The sequence below is a fragment of the Dermacentor andersoni genome, chromosome 2 (genome assembly GCF_023375885.2).
Source record: "Dermacentor andersoni chromosome 2, qqDerAnde1_hic_scaffold, whole genome shotgun sequence".
Lineage (NCBI taxonomy): Eukaryota > Metazoa > Arthropoda > Arachnida > Ixodida > Ixodidae > Dermacentor > Dermacentor andersoni.
In genome coordinates, this window is record NC_092815.1 from 104,749,446 (window position 1) to 104,774,159 (window position 24,714).

General features: G+C 45.2%; 1 protein-coding gene across 2 annotated transcripts in view; it reads right to left on the bottom strand.

Moving 5' to 3' along the window:
- Positions 1-813: 813 nt before the first annotated feature.
- LOC126541501 (amine oxidase [flavin-containing] A-like) overlaps positions 814-24,714 on the bottom strand; it is a 47,561-nt gene continuing 23,660 nt past the window's right edge. The window contains exons 3-15 of one of the 2 annotated variants that reach the window (XM_050188270.2): positions 24,248-24,385; positions 23,634-23,744; positions 21,190-21,281; positions 16,793-16,934; positions 15,464-15,524; positions 14,456-14,544; positions 13,768-13,927; positions 11,729-11,825; positions 11,133-11,244; positions 9,932-10,029; positions 8,030-8,141; positions 5,640-5,702; positions 814-2,853 (exon numbers count right to left, since the gene is read on the bottom strand). In XM_050188270.2, coding sequence (XP_050044227.1) covers positions 2,698-2,853; positions 5,640-5,702; positions 8,030-8,141; positions 9,932-10,029; positions 11,133-11,244; positions 11,729-11,825; positions 13,768-13,927; positions 14,456-14,544; positions 15,464-15,524; positions 16,793-16,934; positions 21,190-21,281; positions 23,634-23,744; positions 24,248-24,385 — 1,431 coding nt within the window. In that variant the 3' untranslated portion in view covers positions 814-2,697. The remainder of the gene's footprint in view (positions 2,854-5,639; positions 5,703-8,029; positions 8,142-9,931; positions 10,030-11,132; positions 11,245-11,728; positions 11,826-13,767; positions 13,928-14,455; positions 14,545-15,463; positions 15,525-16,792; positions 16,935-21,189; positions 21,282-23,633; positions 23,745-24,247; positions 24,386-24,714) is intronic. The other variant, XM_055076692.1, reaches the window with a different exon arrangement.

A 24,714-nucleotide genomic window follows, 5' to 3' on the forward strand; every position in this document is an offset into this window, starting at 1 on the left:
GCATTACGCAGGCGCTAGTTGGAATCGGTTGGTGCAGGACAGGGGTAATTGGGGATCACAGAGAGACACCTTCTACCTCCAGTGAACATAAAATAGGCTGATGATGACACACTGAGTGCACATAATGCATTGCAGTCCACTGATTTTGTTCAGCCATTCTCAAAGTTCGAGCACCGTGCCTGCAAATTCTTCCACATTTTCAGTTGCAAAAGACCATTGTTTTGTGAGGCTAGTGGATCAGTATTAGTTATTTATTTATAAATAAATGCCCCCCTTGCTTTATGCCGTGCCATAGGGCATAAAGCAAGGGGGGCATTTCAAACGGTAAAGACATAAAAAGTACAAATTTCCAACAGGAACAGTGCTAATAAGAAGATTGCCGTATTATGCAATATTCGTATTATACAACATTCAATAGCATACTATACCATGCATGCCGTCTGTAGCAGTGCACTTAACAAGCATGTCCGTCTGAAATAGTGCCACAAATGCACGATTTTATTTCCCTTGTTCCACGGGCCGTGAATAGGTTGAACTGCATGCGCATCGTATGTGCCAGTAGGCTTACTGGTATGAAACTGCATGGATCTATATGCAAAAAACACATATGCCATTTCCACCACCGATTATGCCCAATAAATACCACTATCACCACAGGTAAACTGCACTCTAAACGGTTGCGTGCACTACTAATGACAGCAGAACTGATTGAAAGTGTGTGGAGAGTGCATTTTAACGAAAATAAAACATTATGCAGCTGGGCTGTTTGCTGTCTCTATGCAGACACAACGTTGCATAATGGCTCATAGATGCTTAAGTGAGCAGTAAAACATGCAATTTATTTCATAAACACAAATGTGATTCAGTATTGTTGCTATGAATATGAGTAATACAGTGGGTCCTTAGTAAATGCAACTTTTTTGCACGGAATTTGAAAATTTTAATTATCACTTGATGCAGTAAAAGATAAGGTTGTCTCCATTAAAATGGTAATTCAGATGTTTGTAAAACTGGTTCAGCGCCCAATTAGCTGTTTTCGTGAGCATCACTAAATACAGTATACTTTCTTTCAAATAATGCAAACAGTGCAGAGAAAGAACATTCTAAGACAAACGGAATTGTAAGCTTAAAAGGCAGTCAAGGCACATTCACAATTCTCACTTGAATATATTTTTCCAGTGATCAATGATCTAAAAGACTTGTTTTGCCAAAAATCATGGCTGCAGAAACTATACCATTGTCACACCACATACACACAAAAATGATTTGTTGTACTTTCAAAAGTTACCAATTGTAAGTACAACTGAACTGTGACTCGCCTACCACAAAGAGCTCACTGTGGGCCCTGGAGCCATGTTTTAATTAGCAGGCCCACTATTTCTGCCAACTGGAAAGGCTTTTCACCTTGGAATACTTTGTTGCAAACTTCTACGAACAACCGAGACTTCCATGCAAAAAGTCAGTCGATGAGATCGCAGCAATGGAACTTCCTTCTTTGTGCCACCTCAGGGAGAGATGCAGCTGCTTACACAGGGATTACGCAGCTCCTTACACCGCTTGGTTCTCCACGCAGCGCGTAATTTTCAAGACGCCATCTTATTTCACCCTTCGCTTTTATCGACAGCCATTTGTCAAAGAAAACATTTATTTGATCAATTAGTGGCGGAAGCTCAGCCATAGCTTTGCAGTACAAAGTCCAGAAAGGGCATAGCGTGCACCGATCAATGTGTGATTGGCGTGTGCAAATAATATTGCTAATGAAAGTTATAGCAGGTCGGAAATGCAGGACCAATACAAGAGATGGTACTCGGCACCACTGCAGTTGCGTAAAACTGGTTCCGAGCGCTCTGGGCATAAACAGCTGTGCGTCTTGTAAATAAAGTCCTTGCGCCGACTCGGTACCACGAAACTTGGTCTTTTCGGGAGCAGCTTTGAGCAGGCGAATGCGGCTCCTAGCCTATCTTTCTTTTCATCCCTTAACCCCCACCGCTGTGTCTATAGGTATAGCAGAACTGCCTACCTTTCCTTCCTCTCCTACTCCGCACGGTACGGTTTCGCACGCGGTTTAAGGTGCCACCTATCGTACCAACAACCGTCGAAGCATTTCCGAACTTATTTCATTAAAATTTCAAGAGTCTTCAATCTCGTCCCACAATGTATCGGACGTCGCGTCGTATGCCATGCCTCTCATCCATTAGAGCAGAACCGGCTCCTGCCGATACAGCTGTCTGGAGAGCCACATTCTTCTACTGCTACAACTGTACTATTACTGATTATAACAGAACGTCATTTAAGCACGTGCTGCATACCTACAAGTGCGTCACTGAAGTGGTGCCATTGCGCACGCGCAGAAGAGTGGGATACACGGTGGTGTGCTTGCGCGTTGCTGTCGAGCCTTTTCCGCGAATGGTACAGCAGTGCAAAGTTCCCGATCTGCGATAACTCTGTATACTGTTTCAAAAGTGCCTCACTCGCCAAGCGTGCAGGACCGGCCACCATCGAGATGGGATTCTCGGTGGCCCCCAAGTGGAGCGCACCACCAGCGGCTTCTTAGGTAATGTCGTATATCTGACTGGCCCCGAGGAGGCAACAAAGTTATTCGGGGGTGAATTCGCCATCTGGTCTGGTGGTGATGAGGCCCCATGGTCTGTGATGTGTCTCGAAGATGCTTCTCTGCTAAATGCCCTCTAAGTCGGCCTATGGCCTCCGCAGGGCGGTGACTGCCTTCCAGACGCAGTAGGCCGCCACACAAGAGACGCCGGACGCGGCGAGGGCTCCCGTGGCGGCGACGAGCAGCACGTGAGGAGGGTGCCGCTCCAGGAAGGACAACTCAAACGGCCGCGCTTCCACATCCTGCAACATTCCAAGAACCATGCCGTTAGGTACCAGTGAGCGGCATCGCCAAGTAAGCTGACGTTTGAGGCTGCCAACAGTGGTTCTAAGCAGTCAAAGCAGCCTATTGCCAGCTAGAAATTGCCACCTGTAATTGTGGTTATAAACCGTAATGAACGTATTGCTTGCACTGGCTTGTACATTTTGCAGACACAGGTGTGGTGTGGTCAAGTAGATGGCCACACGTTTACATTTTATTGCGAAGTGGAATCACGTTCGGGTATTTTACTCGTGCACCGTGGCTCCTGTTTCGTTGGCTCTCTGGAATCTGTTTTAACAGGAACAACATGACAGTAACCACCGCGTGTAGCGAAGGAGGGATGGCTACGCTTTGAAAAAGTGAGTGAGTGATTTATCTGGATGATGAAATTAGAAATGTTGCCAACAATCGTGTCGCCAGCATCTCCACAAACAATAAATTGTATGATGAGAGGATAGCATGAGGTGACATGAAAACGTTCGCGCAATAAATCAATTTCACAAACGCGCTTAGACAGATATAGAAAAATAAACACCATCAAAACGGCACATTCTGCAGCTCCTTTACATAAATACGAGTGCGTCAGTGAATTCAATCTAATTAATGTAAACTAAATAAAAAAACACAAGGAAGGGCCATGTGTTAATACATGGTTAAAATATCCCTTTAATTAACGAAGGTTATTAAATATTTTAGAACGCATCACTGCAATGACTTGTTATACTTCAAGGCCCAGACAACTTATCTGCGCTGTCGGGAAGGACGATCACCAAGGCAAACTTCCGACTGACCTTGTGGGGACGCTTGCATATCTCGGTCGGTGTAGTTGCAGAATAGTATGAGAGATGGCGCGAGTCTCGCGCTGACAACGCCGCCAAACGGCAGGGTTACTCGGGCGCAAAAGGGAGTGGCCTCTTGCTCTTTTGCTTGGGGTCCGCGGAGCGCGCGCACTTGTCGCGGTCCTGTCTGCACGGATCTGCTCTGCCGTCTCGGGAGAGGCTTCGGAGCGGGGCACCGGGATGTACGAACATAATCTTTCGAACGCACCCCCATTCGCGTGAACGTACATGCGAACGATTAGGCGTTGGTGTCTGTCATGGGACGAACATATTCGCTAGATGTCCTATCGCGGTGAGTTGGACTTCCTCGATTTATCGCGCGCCCAGCGGCATGTTATATTGGTGTAGTAATTCGGCTGGCTAGATTGCTGTATAAAAGGCGCAATAAGTGCCCTCTCGACTGCTTGGCACCACTGTGCTGTCGTTCCTTTGTCCAAAGAGCACGAATGAGACACACAACCTCAAAGCGTATCTTTGCTGTTCAAGACATAGGACATCATATGAGAACGTGTATACGTTCTTCCACGAGTGGATCCGCACGTGTAACGAGGCATAAATAAACGACATATATGTATGATAAAAAAAAAATAACTGCCTCTATACTTCCTTGCAACCTGACACGATGGATCAGGCAGTCTGTGTCATGGCCAGCACCAGCAGAGATCGGAAACTGCAGCTGGGGAACAACTTTATACACAACACTTCATATAATTGGCATCACATCGAGAAACGTATAGGCTTACATTATTGTTTTGTTATAATTTTAAAATCAACCCTCGTGAATAGAGTTAGTATGACAGGAGCACAATTCATCTCTAACCAGTTTGTCGACTTCAGCGTCTGTTGCGATAACAACATGCCCAGGGGGAATCCTTTGCAGCTGCCTTTGATGCCCTGACGAAACAGCGGCAAGCTGCCTTTCCCACATTGTGAAGTTGCCCCAAATGTGGCGGTAAAGCAACATTGCTAAAATTACAAGTACTGAGCAGCCGGAGAACAGCTATTGGTTTCATACATTATGTATGATGGAAAGAAATGCCCGAAAGCAAGAACAGCGTACTAGCCATGCGTTAATCAGAATTTTTATATGGATGCGTGAGCCGACATTTTGGGCAATGTTTACATTGCAGGAAAACCAGCCTGGAACTTTGTCAAAGGGTCCGTTACACAGGGAAAAAGTGAAGCAGGAAGTGGGTAGGGGAAGAGAGAGGGGTTGTTCGCGACTTTACTAAGAATGAACGACTGATGACACGAGTCAGTCATGATTTACCATTATTCGTTCGTCCAGTTGACGCAAGTACAGGACTACTTCGAACAGCTGCCGTAATGTTTATGAACACGACGCTAACGGGCAGAGCCAATTAAAGATCGTCTCGACTAGATCAGCCCGGCTCGCCAGCATCTATGGCTACGCTTACATCAACCCGACAAAGGCTGGTCGAGTCGTCTTGTCGGGGCGAAAACCGGCCTCCGGGTTCATGTAAACGCTAGCGGGTCCGTCTGAGCGAGCGTAGAGGAGAGCTCGACCAACCCGCCCGCGAGAGCCGGGTTGACTTGCCCAAGCCGTTCGGCAAGATTAATATGGTTCACTATAGTACTAATATAAGATATATTATACCTGTACCATATACATACATATACATTAGTATATATTTGTATACTAATGTAATAATGTAGTGTAGTGATGTAGTACACTTTAGGCGAAATGCATATAAAGGCGGTCGGGTCAGGCTGGGTCAGCTAGACTTCCGAGTTTTGAATCGATCCACCCGCGTCAAGTTCACGTAGAAACGAAGGAATATTTACGTGATCCCGCAGAGTATATTTTGACCCGATACCCTGTCACGACCGTGTTAAGCCCCTTGATATAGTTTAAGAACCGCGTACCTCTACTGTCGTTTCATAACTGCTATAACGTACGTACATACCTTGAATTCTGGTTCTTCCACCCAGATCTGGTCTTTCCGTATCATTTTCATGGCATAAAGGACCTGGTTTGTGAAGACAAAAAAAAGAAAGAAAGAAAAAGAAAAAAAAAGCAGATGATGTAACGGTAGCGTAAAACGGCCGAAATATGCCTCGAACGGGAAACTGTATTTTGATGTGTAGTTTATTTTATTTATTCATTTGGTGATACTGTCGACCCAGCAATCCTAAATATAAAGTGTTATTTTCTTCCCAACGTGAGCCAGCCAACAGGAAGGCCGTGCATATGCTTTATCTATTTTCCTTAAAGAAACGGCTTAAACATATCAAGACACGACACAGGAAAGGCAAAAAACACATGGCACTATGTCATGTCCTCTTCCGCCATCCTTCACACAATCTCTATTAGTTCACCAAGTCTCTATTGTGACTTCTGAACGCAGGAGACCAACTCCTCCGCCCCTGGCGCGTGGATGCAAGGGCTTTATGGCGGATAAGGCAAGTATCATTGTTTTACATTTTGTGAGGCTCGTAAAACGTTTCAGAGATTATCAAACTACTCTGCACAGCATCTTCTTACACTGCTGAAGCATACAAGTTTGCGCACCTGAAGCCTGCACCTTTCTTCATCTCAGGCAATACATCCCTCACGAGAGCTTTCAAGTGACCGTCGTAAGCCAGCCGGGAACTGATGACTTTTTGTCAATTTGAAATGTAATTATCGGAAGATCATCCTCGCAGAGATTTCGTGTGACTAGCGCCAGACGTCTACAATTAGAGAGCATTGCTAACAGCTTTCCGAGCGCGCTGCCTTGGCACATTGCTAGGAACGCTGTCGCCCGCTGGCGCCGATTCTTCTGGGGGGTCATTATCGTGCGATCGCTTTCCGGGATTGTTTCACTTTCGCGAGATTTCGCGTGACTCGGAACCGGACACCCTTTTTGCGGAGTAGCTTGCTCTAGAGAAACGAGATGGAGCTTACCGCTGCGGGCCTCACGTTGCCTCAAGCGAAACCAAAGGAATGCGAAACCATTGCCGCTTCTGCCCTGCTACTGTCCGATCAGCTGTCGGAAATGAAACTGGGTGATCGCTAACACACTGTGCTACGTTCATGCCGCAAAACGTGGAACGGTAGAGGAAAGACATCTGCAGTAGTTAATTGGCTGGAAAAATAGGGAATATTATACGGAATCGAATGAACCTGTGTGATCAAGTTCATGGACCACTGCTATACACAAGGACTGCCTATGGTGCCGGCCCGTCACAATGCTTGGCTACTCTCGAGGATACAAAAAAAAAAAAAGAAAAAATCACTCGTCTGCCATTGTTGCATCGCTAAGCTCCGAATAAAGGACTTTAACCCCGGAACTTCGGCAAATGTGAGTACCGCTCGTTACACAGTGATAAAGGAGTAGCGCAGCTTTCCGGCATAGTAAGTTCCTCACACGTTATCTACACACATGCACAGACACCAAAACTCATACTCAAACTTACGCCTACTCTATCGCCCACGTATCAAGAATAAGTAAATGGGCACATTCTTGAATCAATGCGCCGAAGCATGGCGGACGGACTACACGGACAGCACACGAATGTTGGAAGCTGAACGTTTCGCGAACGGTCCACAGAGTAAGCTAGTGACTAGCGATAATACGTTTTTGCTACGAGTTATTAAAGAGTACTCACCATATAAGTTCCACGCATTGTGCGTGGCAAGCGCAAATCTACCGCAATTGAGCACACCTGCGAGCGATTGGACGCCCAGTTACCGTCTACGATAAACGCCGAAACAGGTTTGCCGAGCCGCAGCGGAGTCATGTAAACACGAATGCGACTCGGAGGCCAGCTGAGGACGCTTCACCACGTGATCAAACGTGACGGCGCTTACGGAATCGCAGTGAAAAGGGTCTATACGGCCAACAGCGTCTCTGGCGCTGTGCCAAGCTCATATTCTTCGCACATTGTGAAGAGCGCTATTCGCCGCATATTGCTTATGTTTCGACTCATCCAGTGCCGATCGAGTCACGTAAAAGTTAAACTATCTCCAAAAATGATCACCCCAAAATACCGGCAACGGTGCTAGTCATGCGGAATCTGGCAAAAGTGAAAGTATCCCCGAAAGTGATCGTCCGAGCATACCGCCCCTCCTCTATTGAAGATGCAGTGCCTATAATGGGACTTTTTTTTTTGTACTATTTAGGTTCGTGTTTCATTTTCTACATCTAGGAGCAAAAAACTATTGCCATTTGCGATTCCATATTCGACGCCCGCAATTTTTCGAATATTTGATCTGAATAAGAAATTCGGCAGCCAACACGCTCAACGCTCCTACGATATTCTCGCATCCGGTGCGAACGTTGCGTGGGGCCTGCAAAGCCAGCACATTACGCACCTCCCGGGCAGCCCTCTCTCCAGCCTGCACAGCGCCGTTCATGTAGCCAGGCCACGCGGTCGCCGTCTCCGTGCCCGCGAAGTACACCCGGCCGAACGGCTCCCGAAGGGTCCTGCGCGGAGACGTGATCGCTCAGCTGCACCGATTCGTGGCTTAGTTTGTCCACCTTCAAGTCATTGGCCCTCATTCCGTAGCCACGGGGTGCAGGGAGTGATTGCCGAAGGATATGGATAGAGGCAGGCGTGAATAACGTTTATAGATACGTTGGGGGTGACTGTATATATACCTGAATGAAACATTGGTGAGTGTATGTTGAGTGTCGGTCGCTTGTTAGTCGAGAAAGAGTACATGTCAATGAAGTATGGACAGTATGTTATAGTAGATAGATATGTGCAATGTATACATGTTACATGTGCAGAGTATTAGAGTTATATGCTTGGCATCCCAGTTATCATGCACCGTGGATTACTCTACGCGAATAAGAATAAGTGCATGTTGTATTATTATTGAGAAACTGCCAGGGGTTTTTTTAGTCTCTGATATTCAATTATTTAATTAAGAGAAAATATATAAGTTTTTAATTGTTGTTCTAATTGTCAAGATGTCAATTAAGTGGTTGTATAGAACCGCAAGGCACACTAAAATTAGGCGTTCCCGGCGGAGGCGTATACAGTTTTCATTTTCCCTGCGAGGGCAAGGGCCCGAACTTTTGACGAGTCTTAGGATTCTATACAACCGTCTAATTGACACCTTGACAGTTATAACAACAATTAAACACTCAGGTAATTACTTTCGAATAAATAATTGGATGTCAGGGACTAAAAATTCCTGGTGACTTCAAAACAAGACTCTCAACAACACAAGCTTCGTCTTATTCATGTAGAATTATCCATATTTTTTCTTCAATTTCTTTTTTTTAAACCTCGGTGCATGATAGCTGGAACACTGGTAAATGATAGCGCGACAGACGAAACAGAAACAAAAACCACGGGACGAGCGCTCGTCCTGTGGTTTTGTGTGTTTCGTCTGTCGCACTGTCATGTACCAACAGAACCACAGCAACTAGCCCAGCTTTCCACCTTCAGTAACCTGGAACACCCTGCATAGGAGTGTAAACAGAAAGTTTAAACACTGTCGCTTCATGACACAAGGTGTAGCCGGCGCTAGGGTGCTTTGATGTCCTCCTCGCCCGCCATCGAGTGGCGGGCGGTGCAGCATTTGTGCTGTATCTCGTTTTTGACGTGTCAATAATTAAAAAAATAAGGAAACAAAGGGAGCAGCAGAAAATCTCTAAGAACAGACACACTGAGAAAAAAGTAATAAAAGATTCACCGACGATTAGGATATACTCCCAAATGCGAATATTTGAGCGCAGCTCTATATGGGTTTCATTTCGCGATATATTGAGGCATTGCCCCGATCAACGCACCGACTGGCGAAGCCGCGACGCGCGGCGCTATGTATAGACCGGCCACAAAATTACCGCTTCCCGGCAACTGCAGTTTATGTAGCCCTAATCTTCTCCGGGAAACGCTTGCGGTGAAAGCTATGCGCGAAGGTGAGCTTTTTGGTTCTTTTTTTTTTCCTTCCCCCGCAGGCCGGTGCTGCCATTGCCGCGGATGCGCGGACGTGAGCGTCATCTGGTGATACTTCAAGGTGACTTCGTCCGATTTCCTTCTCGTGCTTTTGCTACACCCTCTTCCTTCGCTTTCCTGCTCGCGCTCTCTTTGCTATCGCCGTCTTTCATCCTCCGCTGCGCTCCGCGTTCGCTCTTTCATCGTTCGCTCTTCCATCGTTCGCCTCCCTAGGCGTTAGCCTAGGGAGGACGAGGCGTGCCGACTCCAAATGCAGGAACGGGCGCCTATAGAGCCGCGCTGTAAAGCTAAATAGAAGCATTCTTACTTTCCATATTTACTCATGACCCCTGTCGGGAACGTGGACACGTAACAGCCGCCCGAGTACTGCTCCTCGAGCCAGTTCTTCTCTTCGAAGTGCACAGGCTGCAGGGAAATGCGAAAGGGAGAGAGCGAGAAAAGAAGGGAGAAAAGAAGGAAGAAATGACGTCATCAATTTCGCTCTCTGCAAAAATTTCGCCATGCCATCCTTAACAAAAATTGTTCTCAGTCTCGTATGCAAACCCTCACACTTTTCTCTACACAGAGACACTTAGGACTCCAGCTATAGTTCTCAATTGCTTGTAACGGGCAGCCACATTGCGGGATAAACACCCACGGTGAGAAAATGAAGTGTTCAACGACCAGATGAATACGCCTACTGTATATAGTGTATTCTGGAAGAACACTAAATCTAGTGGTATTAAGTAGTGAAACTATATGAACGGGATACACATAAGCACGTTGTGCGATCTAGTACATTATTTGATGCAGCTAATTAACAAGACCGTCACCGCTGTGCACTCCGTGAATGAACAAGAAGCAATGAGATCGTCATATATAGGTTAACGCCTAACAGTATTTCTTCTTGTCCTGTAAACCTTAAAGCGATATTCTAAAATATTTCGCAGAGTAAATTTTGTGATATCGTTTCCCGTAGCTTGTGCAATAGGTTCACGCATCATTGTACTTAATTAATGTACTTGTCACTAAGTGATGCGGTATCTTGCCATCACTACGTGCCACGAATGAGGGCGCAAAATGGTAGTATTCTTGCGCTTTATATTATATTACGCTGATGCATACCTAAATTATTTTAAGCTAGAATATTGAGGCTGCTCCAGACAAGATGATAACAGGTATACAAGATTAGAATTTCCAGTTTTGCGAGTGTCGTTGTAGATAGGCTGTGTTGCGCGGGCTGTGTCCGTGCTCGCGGATTAGGGTGATTTGAATCACAATGTAGTAAGAGCTTCGCCGTGTGTAATGTAACTGCGACATACACACTGCATTTTATTTGCGGCATGACAGGGCTATATACGAAGTCGCGAAGAAACGCAAGCCTACGCTATACGTCTTTTCGCTGTAGACTCACAGAGATAGCACGAAGCTCCGACCCACTATGCACCCATCATCGTGCTGAAACCGAATACCACTCACCCGGGAAAAAAAAAATATGATTTCGCAATGTGTTAACGAACGCAACTTACGTTGTAGGCCGCTTCGTGTTCGAAGGCTCTCGCCAAATCTGCAGCTATGACTTTGGGCCTGACGTGCTTCGGTAATGCCTGTAGTCTCAAGGCCTTGTCACCAATGGCGAATCTGCCAGCATGGACAAAAAATTAACGAATAAATAGCGAAAAGAAAGCAATAACATGATGGTGTATACATAGTGTACCTAATGTGCCAAAGATAGTACACGTGCTCTTCGTTTTCGGCATACACAGCTGACGTATTGTCACAGTGATTTGCGCTACGCTCCTTGCAGTCAGTTGGAGATTGCTGGAGACGTTTCCTCCAAAATTTTGGCTGAGACCTTTGCGTCTTTTCTCGCTTTTTTCTCGCTTTTTTCTCGCTTTTTATTTTTTGCATGATTAAACATATGACGCGCAAAAGGTTTCAGACGAGGGGATGTGAACCAGTGCAAACACTAACTTGCTACCGAAAGAAAAGTTTTATGTGACTACAGATCCCAGTGGCACGTATGACACACAATAGGAATCAGACAAGAGGCTTCACGAACCATTGAAAACACCAAGTATAACTTGTCACCGCATTAAAAAAAAAAAAAAAGAATTGGCTTTACACCGTAAGAGCCGCCAGCGACAATCCAGGCCTGCAGTCGTCCGTGCTGTTGGTGAAAGCCAGTTCGTCGTCGCAGCAGGACACCGTTCCACCGTAACCTGTCGAATTCAGCGCAGACAGTACAAGTATTTTATGCGGCCTCGTTCAAGAGATAGGCTCTTAGTTACGCTCTACGTACATCCCCGTGTCACTATAGGTGTCGTGTAGCTTGTGCAGCCACTCGCACGAAGCTCGGCATGTAGTATTAAGAGGAAGCTTTAGCTCGGGTGCTCCTATCTAAATACATGTAAAAGGAGAATTCCTTTTTCCCGGCAATCACTGGACCAAATTTCGCGAGGTAAGTTGCATTTAAAAGAAAAACTTAACATCTAGTGACTGTTGGTTTCGAATTTCTGAGTAGGGTCGCCAATGCTTTATTAAAAATTAGCAAAAATCAAAAATTTTCAAAAACGAAACTCAAGTTTACAAGTCTAACTCAACAACGAAAAATGATAATACAATTCTGTGAATTGCATCTGATAGTACATCTAAAAGAGACAAGATTGATATGTTACACATGAATATAAAAAAATTAATAATATGGCAATACAGCTTTTGCAGATCCGTTGTACAAGACGTAACAAATTCACGTAAGATGTAAAATGACATAACTAATTTTTCCGATTTGAATGATCTAATGGATGCCGTTTACAGAACCGCGATATCTGTTCTTGATGCAGAGCTATGAATTTGTAAACTTCGTGCTTCTATTTTTTTTCGCACAGTCGTATATTTGAATATCTTAAACAAAATTCAAGTCCTAAATCGAAATTCCGCTTCCAACAGTCACTAGAATTTATCTTTCTCTCTTAAATGCAACAAATTTCATTAAAATTGGTCCAGGAGTTATCTCAGAAAAAACGTTTTTGCATTTTACATGTATTTGAATAGGCCGCGTCGGAGTTGGGCCCGAGCTAAAGCTTCCTCTTAAGCCATAATGTTTCTCACTATATTACGTAGAGGGAAATCTGGCGCTGCTGTGCTGTGGTATGCATGGGAATACCGGTATATTGTGACTTCGGATTGGCATCGTTCTCGGAGAGCCAAGCAAGCACCGTTCCGTCTGCCACAATGATTAATTTTCAACTAAAACAGCCCGTAAAAAGCTGTTTTAGTTTTATTATTAGACAAAAACATGTTTTGTTTAACTATGAGAACTTCTTATTGCATGTACTGTTATATGATACGTAAAAAGTATCAGCAGACCGCTAAAGTTGGAGGGCAGACGACAAGATTCGCACTCGCTTTGAAACAGTATTCTGTCTGTTCTTGCTTTTCTTCGGTTGGTCATGCATTGTAGGTGAGTAAAGATGTAATATGCGTGAATGGAAACATTTTATGAAGATTTTACTTTAAGAACGCGTTATTTGTGTAGCCATATTCACGTTTTAGATGAATCCTCTTACATCAGCCAACACAAGCCTCGCAGACACATATACCGTCATTCCCATGGCGGACGGCATGGCACCCCTTAAAAAACTCCCATAGACGGTGGCGTCAGATTTCCCTCTAGGTAATATAGTGAGAAACTCTATGTATTAAGGTATAGTGATGCTGTCTCGTCTGCTCACTCGTCCCTGTCTTTCAGGCTGTTCACAGTATGATGCGAACTATACACATAAAGCGCCCGAGTAACACGAAACCTTTTGTAGAGACAAGGAGAAGACGGTGTCACATTGTATTTAAATTCATGAAGTGCTTCAAAGAATGCGGCCCTGCTAAAGTTAGTCCTGTTTTTCATTTCATTTTGCATTAAACCTCCGTGAAGCCAGCTGGTTGTCGAGCGACCCATTGAATGAGTAAAGGCATTTCCGGCTGATGTGATGTACCGTAAGATTAATTTGAGAGCTGCTGGTTATTAAGTTACCCCGTCTCCGAAATGCTGCCGAGTGCGCAACATGTCTGCCATTCGTGCATTCAATAGTAATGACACGTTGCTTTGAAATAAAACGTAGCTAGTGTTCTAAAAAGGCGTAGTGGCGTGTGTCGACGTGCACATACCTATTTGCCTCCAGAAGGGCTTGGTATAGTAGATGTTCATTTTGTACGCCGAGCCGACCGGCGTACGTTGTATGAGCTGGTTGCGCAGTGACGGCAGTGGCGGTTCGTAGTGCACTTTCAGCTGAATGGGCAACGGGATGGCCATGATCACGTGGTCAGCCTGCGGTATGCAGAGAATCTAGATTGTCGGCGGGCACAGCGGTAGACAGCGAGTCGCCACATCATTGCGCGAGTAATACGTCCTAAAAATAAAAAATAACTGCTCCGAATCGTGCATATGTAAAATTTTGTTACTTGTTGAAATATGGAGAGGATTTTCTTTGAAGGCATACAGGGGGGGGGGGGGCGCAGAGGTCAAACTGAACATCTTTCATTGGATTGATTGTTTCGTGCTGAAATGTGAGCAGGGTTGAAGGCGCATGATAACGACTATGGCTTAGACATTTAAAACAGTGCTAGGAGACAGGGTAAGAAAGTGAGCCAGACAAGTGACACAGTTAGATGCTCGTTTCCTGGCTCCGCTTTACGTTTCGAAATCCCGCACCAACTAGCCCAACGGTAAACTCTCCTGACATGTATGGCCTTACGATGTACCGACGGCTCCAAGCTAACTTACAATCAGTATAAGTAAGAGGGTGTTCTCAATACGGTGATAATGCCGTCTTTCGCCGATTGCTGCTCTACTTGCCTGGAACTCCCTGCCATCGATGACGCCTACGACGACCCCATTCTCGTCCTGCTGAAGGTCGCATACTTGGGCGTCGAAAACGACTTTACCTGTAAGCAATCGGCGAGACAAAAAGCGGTAGCTGTTATTTCCCCGCTACAGGGGACGCCTCAATAACGCTTTGTTGACCACAGTTAGTTAGCACGTGAGATCAAACTACAGTTATCGTGATTCAGTTAGACTTCCGGAATCCGTGCACAAATCGACAGTGAACTAAATCAAGTTGCTCGACGTAGACAGTCGCACGCTGTTGAGGTGCAGCTATAGACATCAGGGCTAACGAATGGAATGCTTTCCGCCTTGAATTCGACCCGAAAACCGTGCGGCAACGACATCAGGCCGCCATTTCACCGCGAGGCGTTTTGAAGTGTTCCAGAGGGAGAGGGAGAGAAAGAGACAGATATAAGCTTTAATGTTGTGCTTGAGATGTTAGCCTGACATGAAACTCCAGCTGCTTGGTGATGATTATGGTATACACAGGGATAAACACAGCTGAACAGAGCTTAACAGAGCTTAACAGCACATAATAAATTATGGGGTCTTACGTGCCAAAACCACTTTCTATTATGAGGCACGCCGTAGTGGAGGACTCCGGAAATTTCGACCACCTGGGGTTCTTTAACGTGCACCTAAATCTAAGTACACGGGTGTTTTCGCATTTCGTCCCCATCGAAATGCGGCCGCCGTGGCCAGGATTCGATCCCGTGACCTCGTGCTCAGCAGCCCAACACCATAGCCACTGAGCAACCACGGCGGGTCTTTACAGCACTAAGTCACACACGCACGCATATACACTATACAGCCTTCCATGTCGCTTCATACCACATCAACAGCGTGTCGGTTCCCGCACTGCACAGTTGTGCTACGCTATTATCTTTATTTTATTTTCAGTATCCAGTTGGTGTGACAAAAAACTGCGCATTTGGCGCATCTGCGCAGTGGGAAAGTAATAAGGCAGCAGGTGTGTACCTTCTAGCAGCTGCAGGAGCCTTTCGCACACTGTCATGGAGCCGTTTTCGAATTTCCTTTCCTGCGTGCAACAAAAGTTATTTTCTGTGGGTATACGTTGGAATGACGCGCAAAAGAAACTGCGTGGTACGCGTAATAAATAAATGACGAGTGCTCCAACGCAGCGTCAGTAGGAATACAAACGTCAGGATCTGGTATATGTAAAATTCCACTGCAGCATTGTGCATGGAAGCCAGGGCAGTCTGTATGTACAGAATGCCTGCAACACCTGTCGTCATTAGACTTTATACCTGTACCATGCTGTATACCTCATCGAACAGCTGCGGAGCTTGCTGCCCTGGGCACATCTCTTGAACTCATCACTCTATGCATGGAATCGCCAGAATACGCGGGACACTTTCTGCGACCTCAGGGTATCCTCGCAGGCTTCGTTACGCCGCGGATGCCATGATGAACTTGTCTAACCGCTGAGCAATAAAAAAAGCCCTTGATATGACTTTTCAATGGATCTACCATGTAATAGCGGCATTAGTGGTGATGACCATGCGGATGCAACTGACGATAGTGCTATGAACTATGCCTCCATCCCAATCCCGAGAACAAACGCTCGAAGTAGGTTATATACGCAGACTGCGTTCGTGAGCTTAAACTTTAACACAGCGGAGCTCGAGTGACTTCACGATTTACGTCTACGTTCCCTCGACCATTGACTGCGCGCCCCGCATTCTTTCAAGTCTGCTACGAAGGGAATCGAGGTTCTTGTGATGCCTGTGATCTTGGTTGCCGCTCACTAAAGAGTATACGCGTTTCTCATTTAGAATGACAGAAGCCTGCTCGAGAAATACGTGGTTGTTAAGGGGTTCCTGAAACGGTTTGGACAAATTTTGTAGGCGGGTAAGGTACAACTACAGTAAAACATCAAGAAGAGCACAGCGTTCCAATTCCGCTTTTGAAGACAGACGCCGCAAGCAGCTTCGACACCTGGCACGCAGTTTCTCACTGACCAAGTGAAACTCGCCAAACTTAAGACTTACACCACTGCATCGATTAAACCCCTCACTGCAACTCCGACCACCATTCGGACTTCCTCGACGTGAAGCTACGCTTCTCTGTCGCCTTTGGTTTGAAGTTGCCTTCACAAAGGCATACTCTACATTAATTGGAGTGACCGACAGTGCAGCGTGACCCGTAGGTCCAGCAAGTTTCTCTTGGAAGCATCACGAAACCTCAACACAGTATACCGACTCGAGGCTCATATAGTTGCTAGCAGTGTCCGTCCTCCTGCGCGAAGGCTTCGTCACTGTAGAATGGGGAGATGAAGTGGCTTACCTGCGCGCCATTGAAGATGCAGCACATCCTGCGGTTCCCTCCGCAACACTTGGTGTACCACAACGCCCACAGCAGAGACACCTGGCTCGGCTCGCTAGCCAGATTTACCTGCGCCAGGGCGCTCAGGTAGTCGCGGCAGCCCCTGTGCACGAGTGCGCGCTTTGCAGGCCAACAGCAGTGGCGTAGCCAGAAATTTCGTTCGGGGGGGGCTTACGTTGCAGCTCGGCCTCCTCTTTAAGAGGAAGCTTTAGCTCGGGTGTTCGTATCTAAATACACGTAGAAGGAGAATTCGTTTTTCTCGGCAACCACTGCACCAAGTTTGACGAGGCTTCTTGCATCTAAAAGAAAAACTTAAATTCTAGTGGTTGTTGGCTTTGGATTATTTATTTAGGCAGTCACTTCGTTATTAAAAATTGGCATAAATCGCAAATTTTCAGAAAACTAAACTATGCAGTTTAAAACTGCAACTCAACAACGAAAAATGATGTAAAAATTCTGTGAATTGCGTCTACTAGTATATCTATAGCGGAAAAAATTCTTTTGTTATACATTATTCTAAAAAAGTTTAGTATTATGGAAATACGGCTTTTGCAGAATCCTTGTACACAACGTAACCAATTCACGTAAGATACCAATTGACGTACCAAATTTATCCGCTTTGAGTGTTTCAACAGATGCCGTTTACAGAACCGCAATATCTGTTCTTGATGCAGATCAATTAATTTGTAAACGTCGTGCTTCAACGTTTTTCAAAATTTCAAAATTTTCAAAATATTTAAAACAAAAATCAGACTCTAAATCCAAATTCCGTTTCCAACAGATACTAGAATTTAACTTTCTCTCTCAAATGCAACAAATTTCATTAAAAGCGATCCAGGGGCTATCTCAGAAAAGCGTTTCTGCGTTTTACATGTACTTGAATAGGCCGCGTCGGAGCTGAGCCCGAGCTAAAGCTTCCTGTTAAACAATTTGTGGAGGGATCAAATACATGAATTCATGGATCAAATAAATACTGCATTGTCATTGCCAAATATGCTGCAAACGATTTCTTGAACGCTACGCACTGTCAAAACAAGTAAAATATGTATTTTTTTATAAAAGACTATACTCATATGTGCCGAAAATTGCGCCCTAAATAACTGATATCAATGCTTCCATATTTTTTGTCTATTTAATAAGTAAAGAAAATATCACACGAACTTTAGAACTATATCAGTTCGAAACCAGCAAAGCAGTGCATGCCGCTGATATGAAAAATGTAAAGGCCATGAAATGAACAAGTTGAGGACAAATATGTTAATGAAACTTTGCCATTCAAGAACCTTGTTTACATCCTTGTACATATGCAACGACCAATGAAATATCTCAATGACGCTGTCCTTTGCTCCAATATATTACGCAGGAGCAGGTGTCACCGGTCGTGTATCGTGAGTAATTGTACCGAAATTATAGTCGCAACAGAGAGCACGTATAAAAAGCAGGAATTTTGCAATATATACGAGGGCCAGTCAAATGAAAGTGAGCCAATGCGAAAATGTGACAAACGGGGTACTTTATTTAAAATTAGTCTGCATGAACAATTAGACCTTTGTCCTATAGACTAACGAGTCGCGTGATTCCCGTCTCATAAACCTCCTTGGGTTGCTGCTTCAAAAAGTCTGCAACTGACTCTTGCACGTCATCGTCCAACACGAATTTTGTTCCCTTGAGCTGTTTTTTCAGTTGCCCCAAAATGTGGAAGTGGCAAGGCGACAGGTATGAGCTCTATGGCGGATGTTGCAGCGTTTCCCACTTGAATCAGCGACGTGGGGACTGGCATTGTCGTGGAACAAGATGACCCCATTCGTCAATTTTCCACGTCGTTTGTTCTTGATTGCGACACGCAAGCGATCCGGCATTTCACAATTTCGGAAACAATTGATACTCTCTCAATATTTGGTAAATTCTATCAGTAATGGCCCCTGACGATCTAAAAAAGTCAACAACACCTTTCCGGCGGAAATGACGGCCTTTGCTTTCTTTGGGGGTGGTGAATTCGAATGTTTCAGGCTCGTAGTAGTGGCACCATGGTTTGTCCCCGATCAAAATTGCAGACAAGAAGTCGTCACCCTCATTGCCATACCAGATCAGATGAGTCAAGGCAGTGCCAAAATTCTCCGTCTTCTGGCGGGGGTCTTCGGCATCCATTGGGCATCCATTGCGCACACAGGAACCGATAACCGAGATGTTCATGAATTATGGTGTGAACAGAAGCGTGGCTGATGTTCGCACGCTCTGCCAGTTCATCGATGCTTATCCTCCGTTCTTGTCTAATCAGCTCGTCAACCTTTGCAATTGTGTTGTGGGTTATTGCATGGTGGCTTTGGCCCGGTGTTGGATAATCTTTGCAACTTTCACGTCCTTCTTTGAACCGTTCGCTCCAACGCTTCACAGTGGCCAATGAAATGCGATGTTCAACTACACGGCAGCCCTACGTGGAGCCCCTCCATACACGTTTCCGCCGACCAGAAAGCGGCGGTGGCGCGTGGATGTAGGGGCTTTACCCTACGGCAACTAATTTCTTTTTACGAAATACCTTCAGCAGTCAAAAACCTCACAACACCACGCTGCTCAACTTCTGGAGCGTCCATTATGTCACGCAACCATGTTCAACCCAGTGTATGAGAGCATTAAAGAACATTTATCCTCACACCTGCATGTCACTTTTGTAAATGGGAGATATTTGTGTGCTACGCGCATGCCTCGCAGATAATGAACCGAACCATTATTGCGCGAGGTGGGTTGGCTCACTTTCATTTGACTCGCCCTCGTACATTAGAAATGCGAAGATATAATGGAATATACAAATACGAAGATACAGCTTAATAAAGGGCAACAAAGTGTCACTGGAAACAAATCTCATGCACGTATACACAAAACCTCGCAACAAGATATTTAAATATACATATAAGTATCCAATAAATCTACGTATCTAAGAAAAATCCACTGTTATAATGTGTCAAACAAGGCAAATAAACATGTTGCGCAATCACAGATTTACAGATCACACAATTCTAAGGCCCGCCCACCCTCCTTCCACTTCCCCCGATGTATAGCGCGCGCCGGAAGGCGGCGCGCTTGCTCCCCGCTTTTCTCCTCTGCGCACACAAGACTGAACCACCATCGTCGGCTCAGCCCTTTGTGCTCGGATGGGGCTCCTTGCATTACGCGACTCCAGGTGCATGGATGTCTCCGCGAAATCCAGCCCGAGTTCGCGATGTTCGCGGTGAAATGTCTTTTCGAGCATGAAAAAGAAATTTTAGACAAAATGCAGAATGATTTCCGGCGCCGGGGGTTGCTTTGGTCGGTGGTGCATGGACAGCACGAAAAAATTTCGGGGGGGGGGGGCTGAAGCCCCATAAGCGCCCCCCCCCCCCCTGGCTACGCCCCTGGCCAACAGGTATACGACTGACGCGCCGACATTTGCACGCAGACGGGCATTTCCTTCTTCTGCCCTGTACCTATAGCCTAATGTGCGCCAACGTCCATACGCGTCGTTTCCTGTGCCTGAGCCACCCGTCACGCTTCTGAAGCGCACTTCTGAAGAGAATGGGAAGGAAATCGGCGCGTTACGGTACAGACATGTCGCTTTCGTCACGCCGTTTGTTGTATTTGCTGTCGTAAGAAACAATTATGATTAAAAAGGATTTCTATCTGTGAAAAAAAAAAAAAAGAGTTAGAGTGGGTACCGAGTGGTATAGAATAAACACAAATGCAGGACGAGAAATGAAATGTCGCAGTGTCTATATATAGGCCGGGATAACATAACAGTCCTCCTCCAATTCCTTCCTTTTTTTTACGCTTCGGCGAGTTTCGCAAGCGGCACTGCGTGAATACATTATCACCGGGATCGGCCGGCGGTCGTTCATTTGTGGTGGATGGTAGGGAATGGGACCAGAATCGAGTGAAAGGTGTGCGTTACGTTATGCCGGCCCTAGATAGCTTTTGACTAATGAAAGTGGACGCGGCAGATGTATAAGGTCACCGAGTGATCAAGGCTGCAAAGTTGTGTTTCCACTCGCCAGCACTAAATGTCACTATACTTACTGTGAAGCATTTCTACAATGTATTTTAAACCAAATTTTTCGTGTTGTGCTCTCGCGTCCCATCGTCCGTTCAAATTATTAGTAATTACCTGATCTCCAATAATGTATGCGTATATATTAACCCATAACCTGAGTGAGCAGAGGGAACCACGCCTTAACATTTACTTTTCACAGATGCAGTCGCGACAGCTTCGGCACGCGGAGTGGCAGTGCTTTTTTTGAGCGCGGATCAGCACACAGCTCCGAGAGGGTCATAAAAAAATGCCGACTGAGCAACGTCGGTCCTGCGAGCATTGGGTCACGACTACGTACTTAGTCCACGACTCCTTCTCGAAGAAGTTCTGCAGCGTCATGGCGTCCCACTCTGCAGCGTGTGGACAGTTCCACGGATCCACGGCGGGAATCTGCGCAGAGGCAAGTCTGAAGAATTCCTCGTTCACGAAGGCGATGAAAGTCTACTACGTATGCCTGATCGGTTGCACTAAAACCTGGACCCGCTTGAGGTATACCAATTTCAAACTGCCGATGAAAAAACTTATGCCAAGTAATAACTATACCAGTGCATATTTGCAATTTAAAGCATTATTGGACTACTTTGGGGTACGCGCTAGGCGGCCTCAAGGGCTAGTCTAAAATATGCCTAAAATTTACGTGGCAGCTTTGCACCATGTACTTGGACCTTGGAGTAGCTCTGCGCGGAAACGAAGATGCTCTTAGCTTTTCTCAGATACTGGCCCCGACCGGAAAATTAGTTACTCGTTGCTGTGTGTGTTTGTGTATGTCGGGTGCATGTGTATTCCTCGTGAATAATGCGTCATTTTACACGTCGGCTTCGTCACCTGAAGTAGCACGCTAGCCATTGTTAGGCGCGTGGCCGGGCAAACATCCCGAGCATCCATTTAAGAGTCTCTCTCTCTCTCTGTCTTTTGCGTAAGAGAGTATTACCCTCGAGTGTATGCATACTTTTTACATTAACAAAAAATAAAAATATAAAAATAAAAACAACTGTTTACATCATTTGGGTAGCTTGCACTACCCAAAATCACCCAAATGCGAGACCATGCACTACCGTGCATGGTCTCGTTACTGAGAAAACAAGAAATGCATTTTTTTTTTCAGGATTCCAGGTTATGTTAACACAATTCGCCTGATGTGCCTGCAAAAAAAAAAAAAGTTCTTCCGCCACTGCCTCCTAATCTGCACGTGGTCTAAAAAAGAAAGAAGAAGAAAGAGAGATTAAGCAAGACTTGACAGCGGGCTCGTTGGTATCCCATTACTAATAAACATTAAACGGAAGGGGCGCGACATTGAGCCGTCACGGTCGTCTCCTTTAATTGCACTTAAGGTTTACTAGACGACGAGGAAGAAATTGGCCAAGATTGGGGAAGCAATAATATGCGCTGCAACATTGCGAGGCGGTGCCGCATTCAGGTTAATACGCCGGTGTCGCTGTCGCAGCTGTTTCCTGCCATGCAGACAAACTATCACGCTTCCGTTTATGCCGAGCTTTGCCATTAATGGAAAAGTCTAATTCGTCTTCAAGCAACATCAAACACAGAACGGATGCGAGCCACTCTACAACGATTGTTTTCAGCAGCCATGTTTTCAAGGCCAGTATATATATATATATATATACGCATTTTAGGGATCACAAAACTGTGCTTACAGTCATCCATGAACAATTACACACATTTTACATATACAATAGACAGGTGTACGATCACCTCTGTTTATTGTATCTACGAGTGTAAACAAAAGGGATATTCAAATGAAGAGTTTTAGTCGATGGGTAGGCCAGGGAACTGCAAAGCCAACTGAATGTTTTATCGCAGGGTATTTGATTCCCACTACAGCCTTTGGGGGGGGGTTAGTGCAGTCGTGTGCTAGGTCTTTGTTCTAGATAACTTTGAGTGCGCTACATGGATCGGGCTTTGTATTATTACTTTCAGACTAGGTATACGTATTTTTTAATAGGCACCTGTAGTACATATAGCACAGCTCTAGCCTTGAGCTGGAATACTAGAAAAGTCGGACATTACTTGCGCGAGAAGTCAAAATAAGTAATCGACAAATTAAAAAAAAAATTCTATATGTTGGTAACTATAATTACTTTATTGTATTTCTTGTAATTTAAGAACTGTAACCAGTGAGTTCGCAAGGTGCATCCACTTACGAATTTTCAGGATGACACCAGTTTCGGGATATTGATTCCTAAACTGTGCGACAAAGTACAATGGCGTTACAGTTACTTTTCGTGCTTCAATGCATAAAACAGCTACAATTCGGAAATTGCAATATGTGCCACTCAGTAATCGGCTATAGACTTCAATAGCATAATTCTGATAATTAATCACTCATGCGTTTCCATTTATTGTGGAAGTAATGTCCGTCTTGTCGAGTAATACAGTTCAAGGATTAGAATTGTGCTACCTGCCACAGGCAATTTTAAAAATATTGTTACACTAAATACTAAAGGCACATGGTCTATAGGAAGCAAGGTCATTTGAGACGGTTGTTGCGAGCCTCTAGTTTTTCTCCGTAAAGATGATTAAAATATGTAATATTTATCGTGCTCAGTATTTGCCTATGTTAATATCGCCTGTAACGTTGACCTGGACCTGTAATCGGTGAGGCCCTTCCATGTATTTGCAGCTAACAGCCTTTTTTTTTTTCTTCGCGTAGGATTCATAGCTAAATCTTTATCGCATCGTTGTTTTTCACGTGGGTAGAATGACAAGCACATTGTGAACGTATACCTGCTCCATCATGATGTCCATCTTACGCATGACGTAGTTGATGTCGAACCACGCCAGAGGATCACTGATTCCGAAGTGGGCCCACGTAGATTCATACGGGTACGCCTTGCCCTGTGCGTGTATGAATGCATAGCATTTATCATCATCATCATCATCATCATTATTATTACGGTTATAATGACAGTAATACTTTTTACAGAACAGCCTAGCTGTGCATCTGTACTCGCGCATACAAGGCTCAAATTATCAAGGAATTGTCTGAATACCAAAGTAGCCTTCTCATTTCTTCATGATGCAGCGTTTCATGCTACAGCAGAATGCGAGCACCTCTATGTTATTGATTGACTGGTAGGTGGATAATTGATTTCATTGATTGATTGATAATCGATGATTGAAACGGAATGAAACGAAACTGCAACGTCTGATGGCAACTAACCCTTCCAAAAGTATAGAAAGTATAGAAAAGTACTGTAATACTGCGGTCTCTAAGGTATTATATCTGCAGTATCTGCCCGGGTACGACTTGTCTTAGCGAGGAGGGGAGATACCGTAACTGAAGAAACACGTGCAACGAAGATAAAACAAACAAACAAACGCGCGCGTATGATACGTGCCTCGCTGAAGTGCAGGCTCTTGAGGTCGTCGAATATCTTGTACGTGTCCACCTGCAGCTCGCTGGCGAGTCGCAAGATGTGGTCCTGCGTGGGGCCCACATACGAGCCGCCCAGGTCGACCCAGCCAACCAAGTCGTTCTTACAAAAGAGGAAAAAAAGAAGGAGAGAACGGGAAGGACAGGTCAAGAACAGATTCCTGCGAACAAGACCATCGCACTGTTATCCTCGATTCAGCGTTGTCATGACTCAGTGGAAACGCTCACTCATGGGAGAGACGTCACCGTTTGAGTGTTCTTTAATGTGCACGCCAAGTTTCTAATTGACTTCGTAATGTTTTACCCCGCATTTACATTTAATACAACATTTCAGTTGAGGAGCATCAAATTTCCACTATGCTTTTCTTGGCGTCGTGTGCGGTTGTTAATGGAAATACAGCCCTTCGGTTCCCCCGATTGTTCTCGTTCATT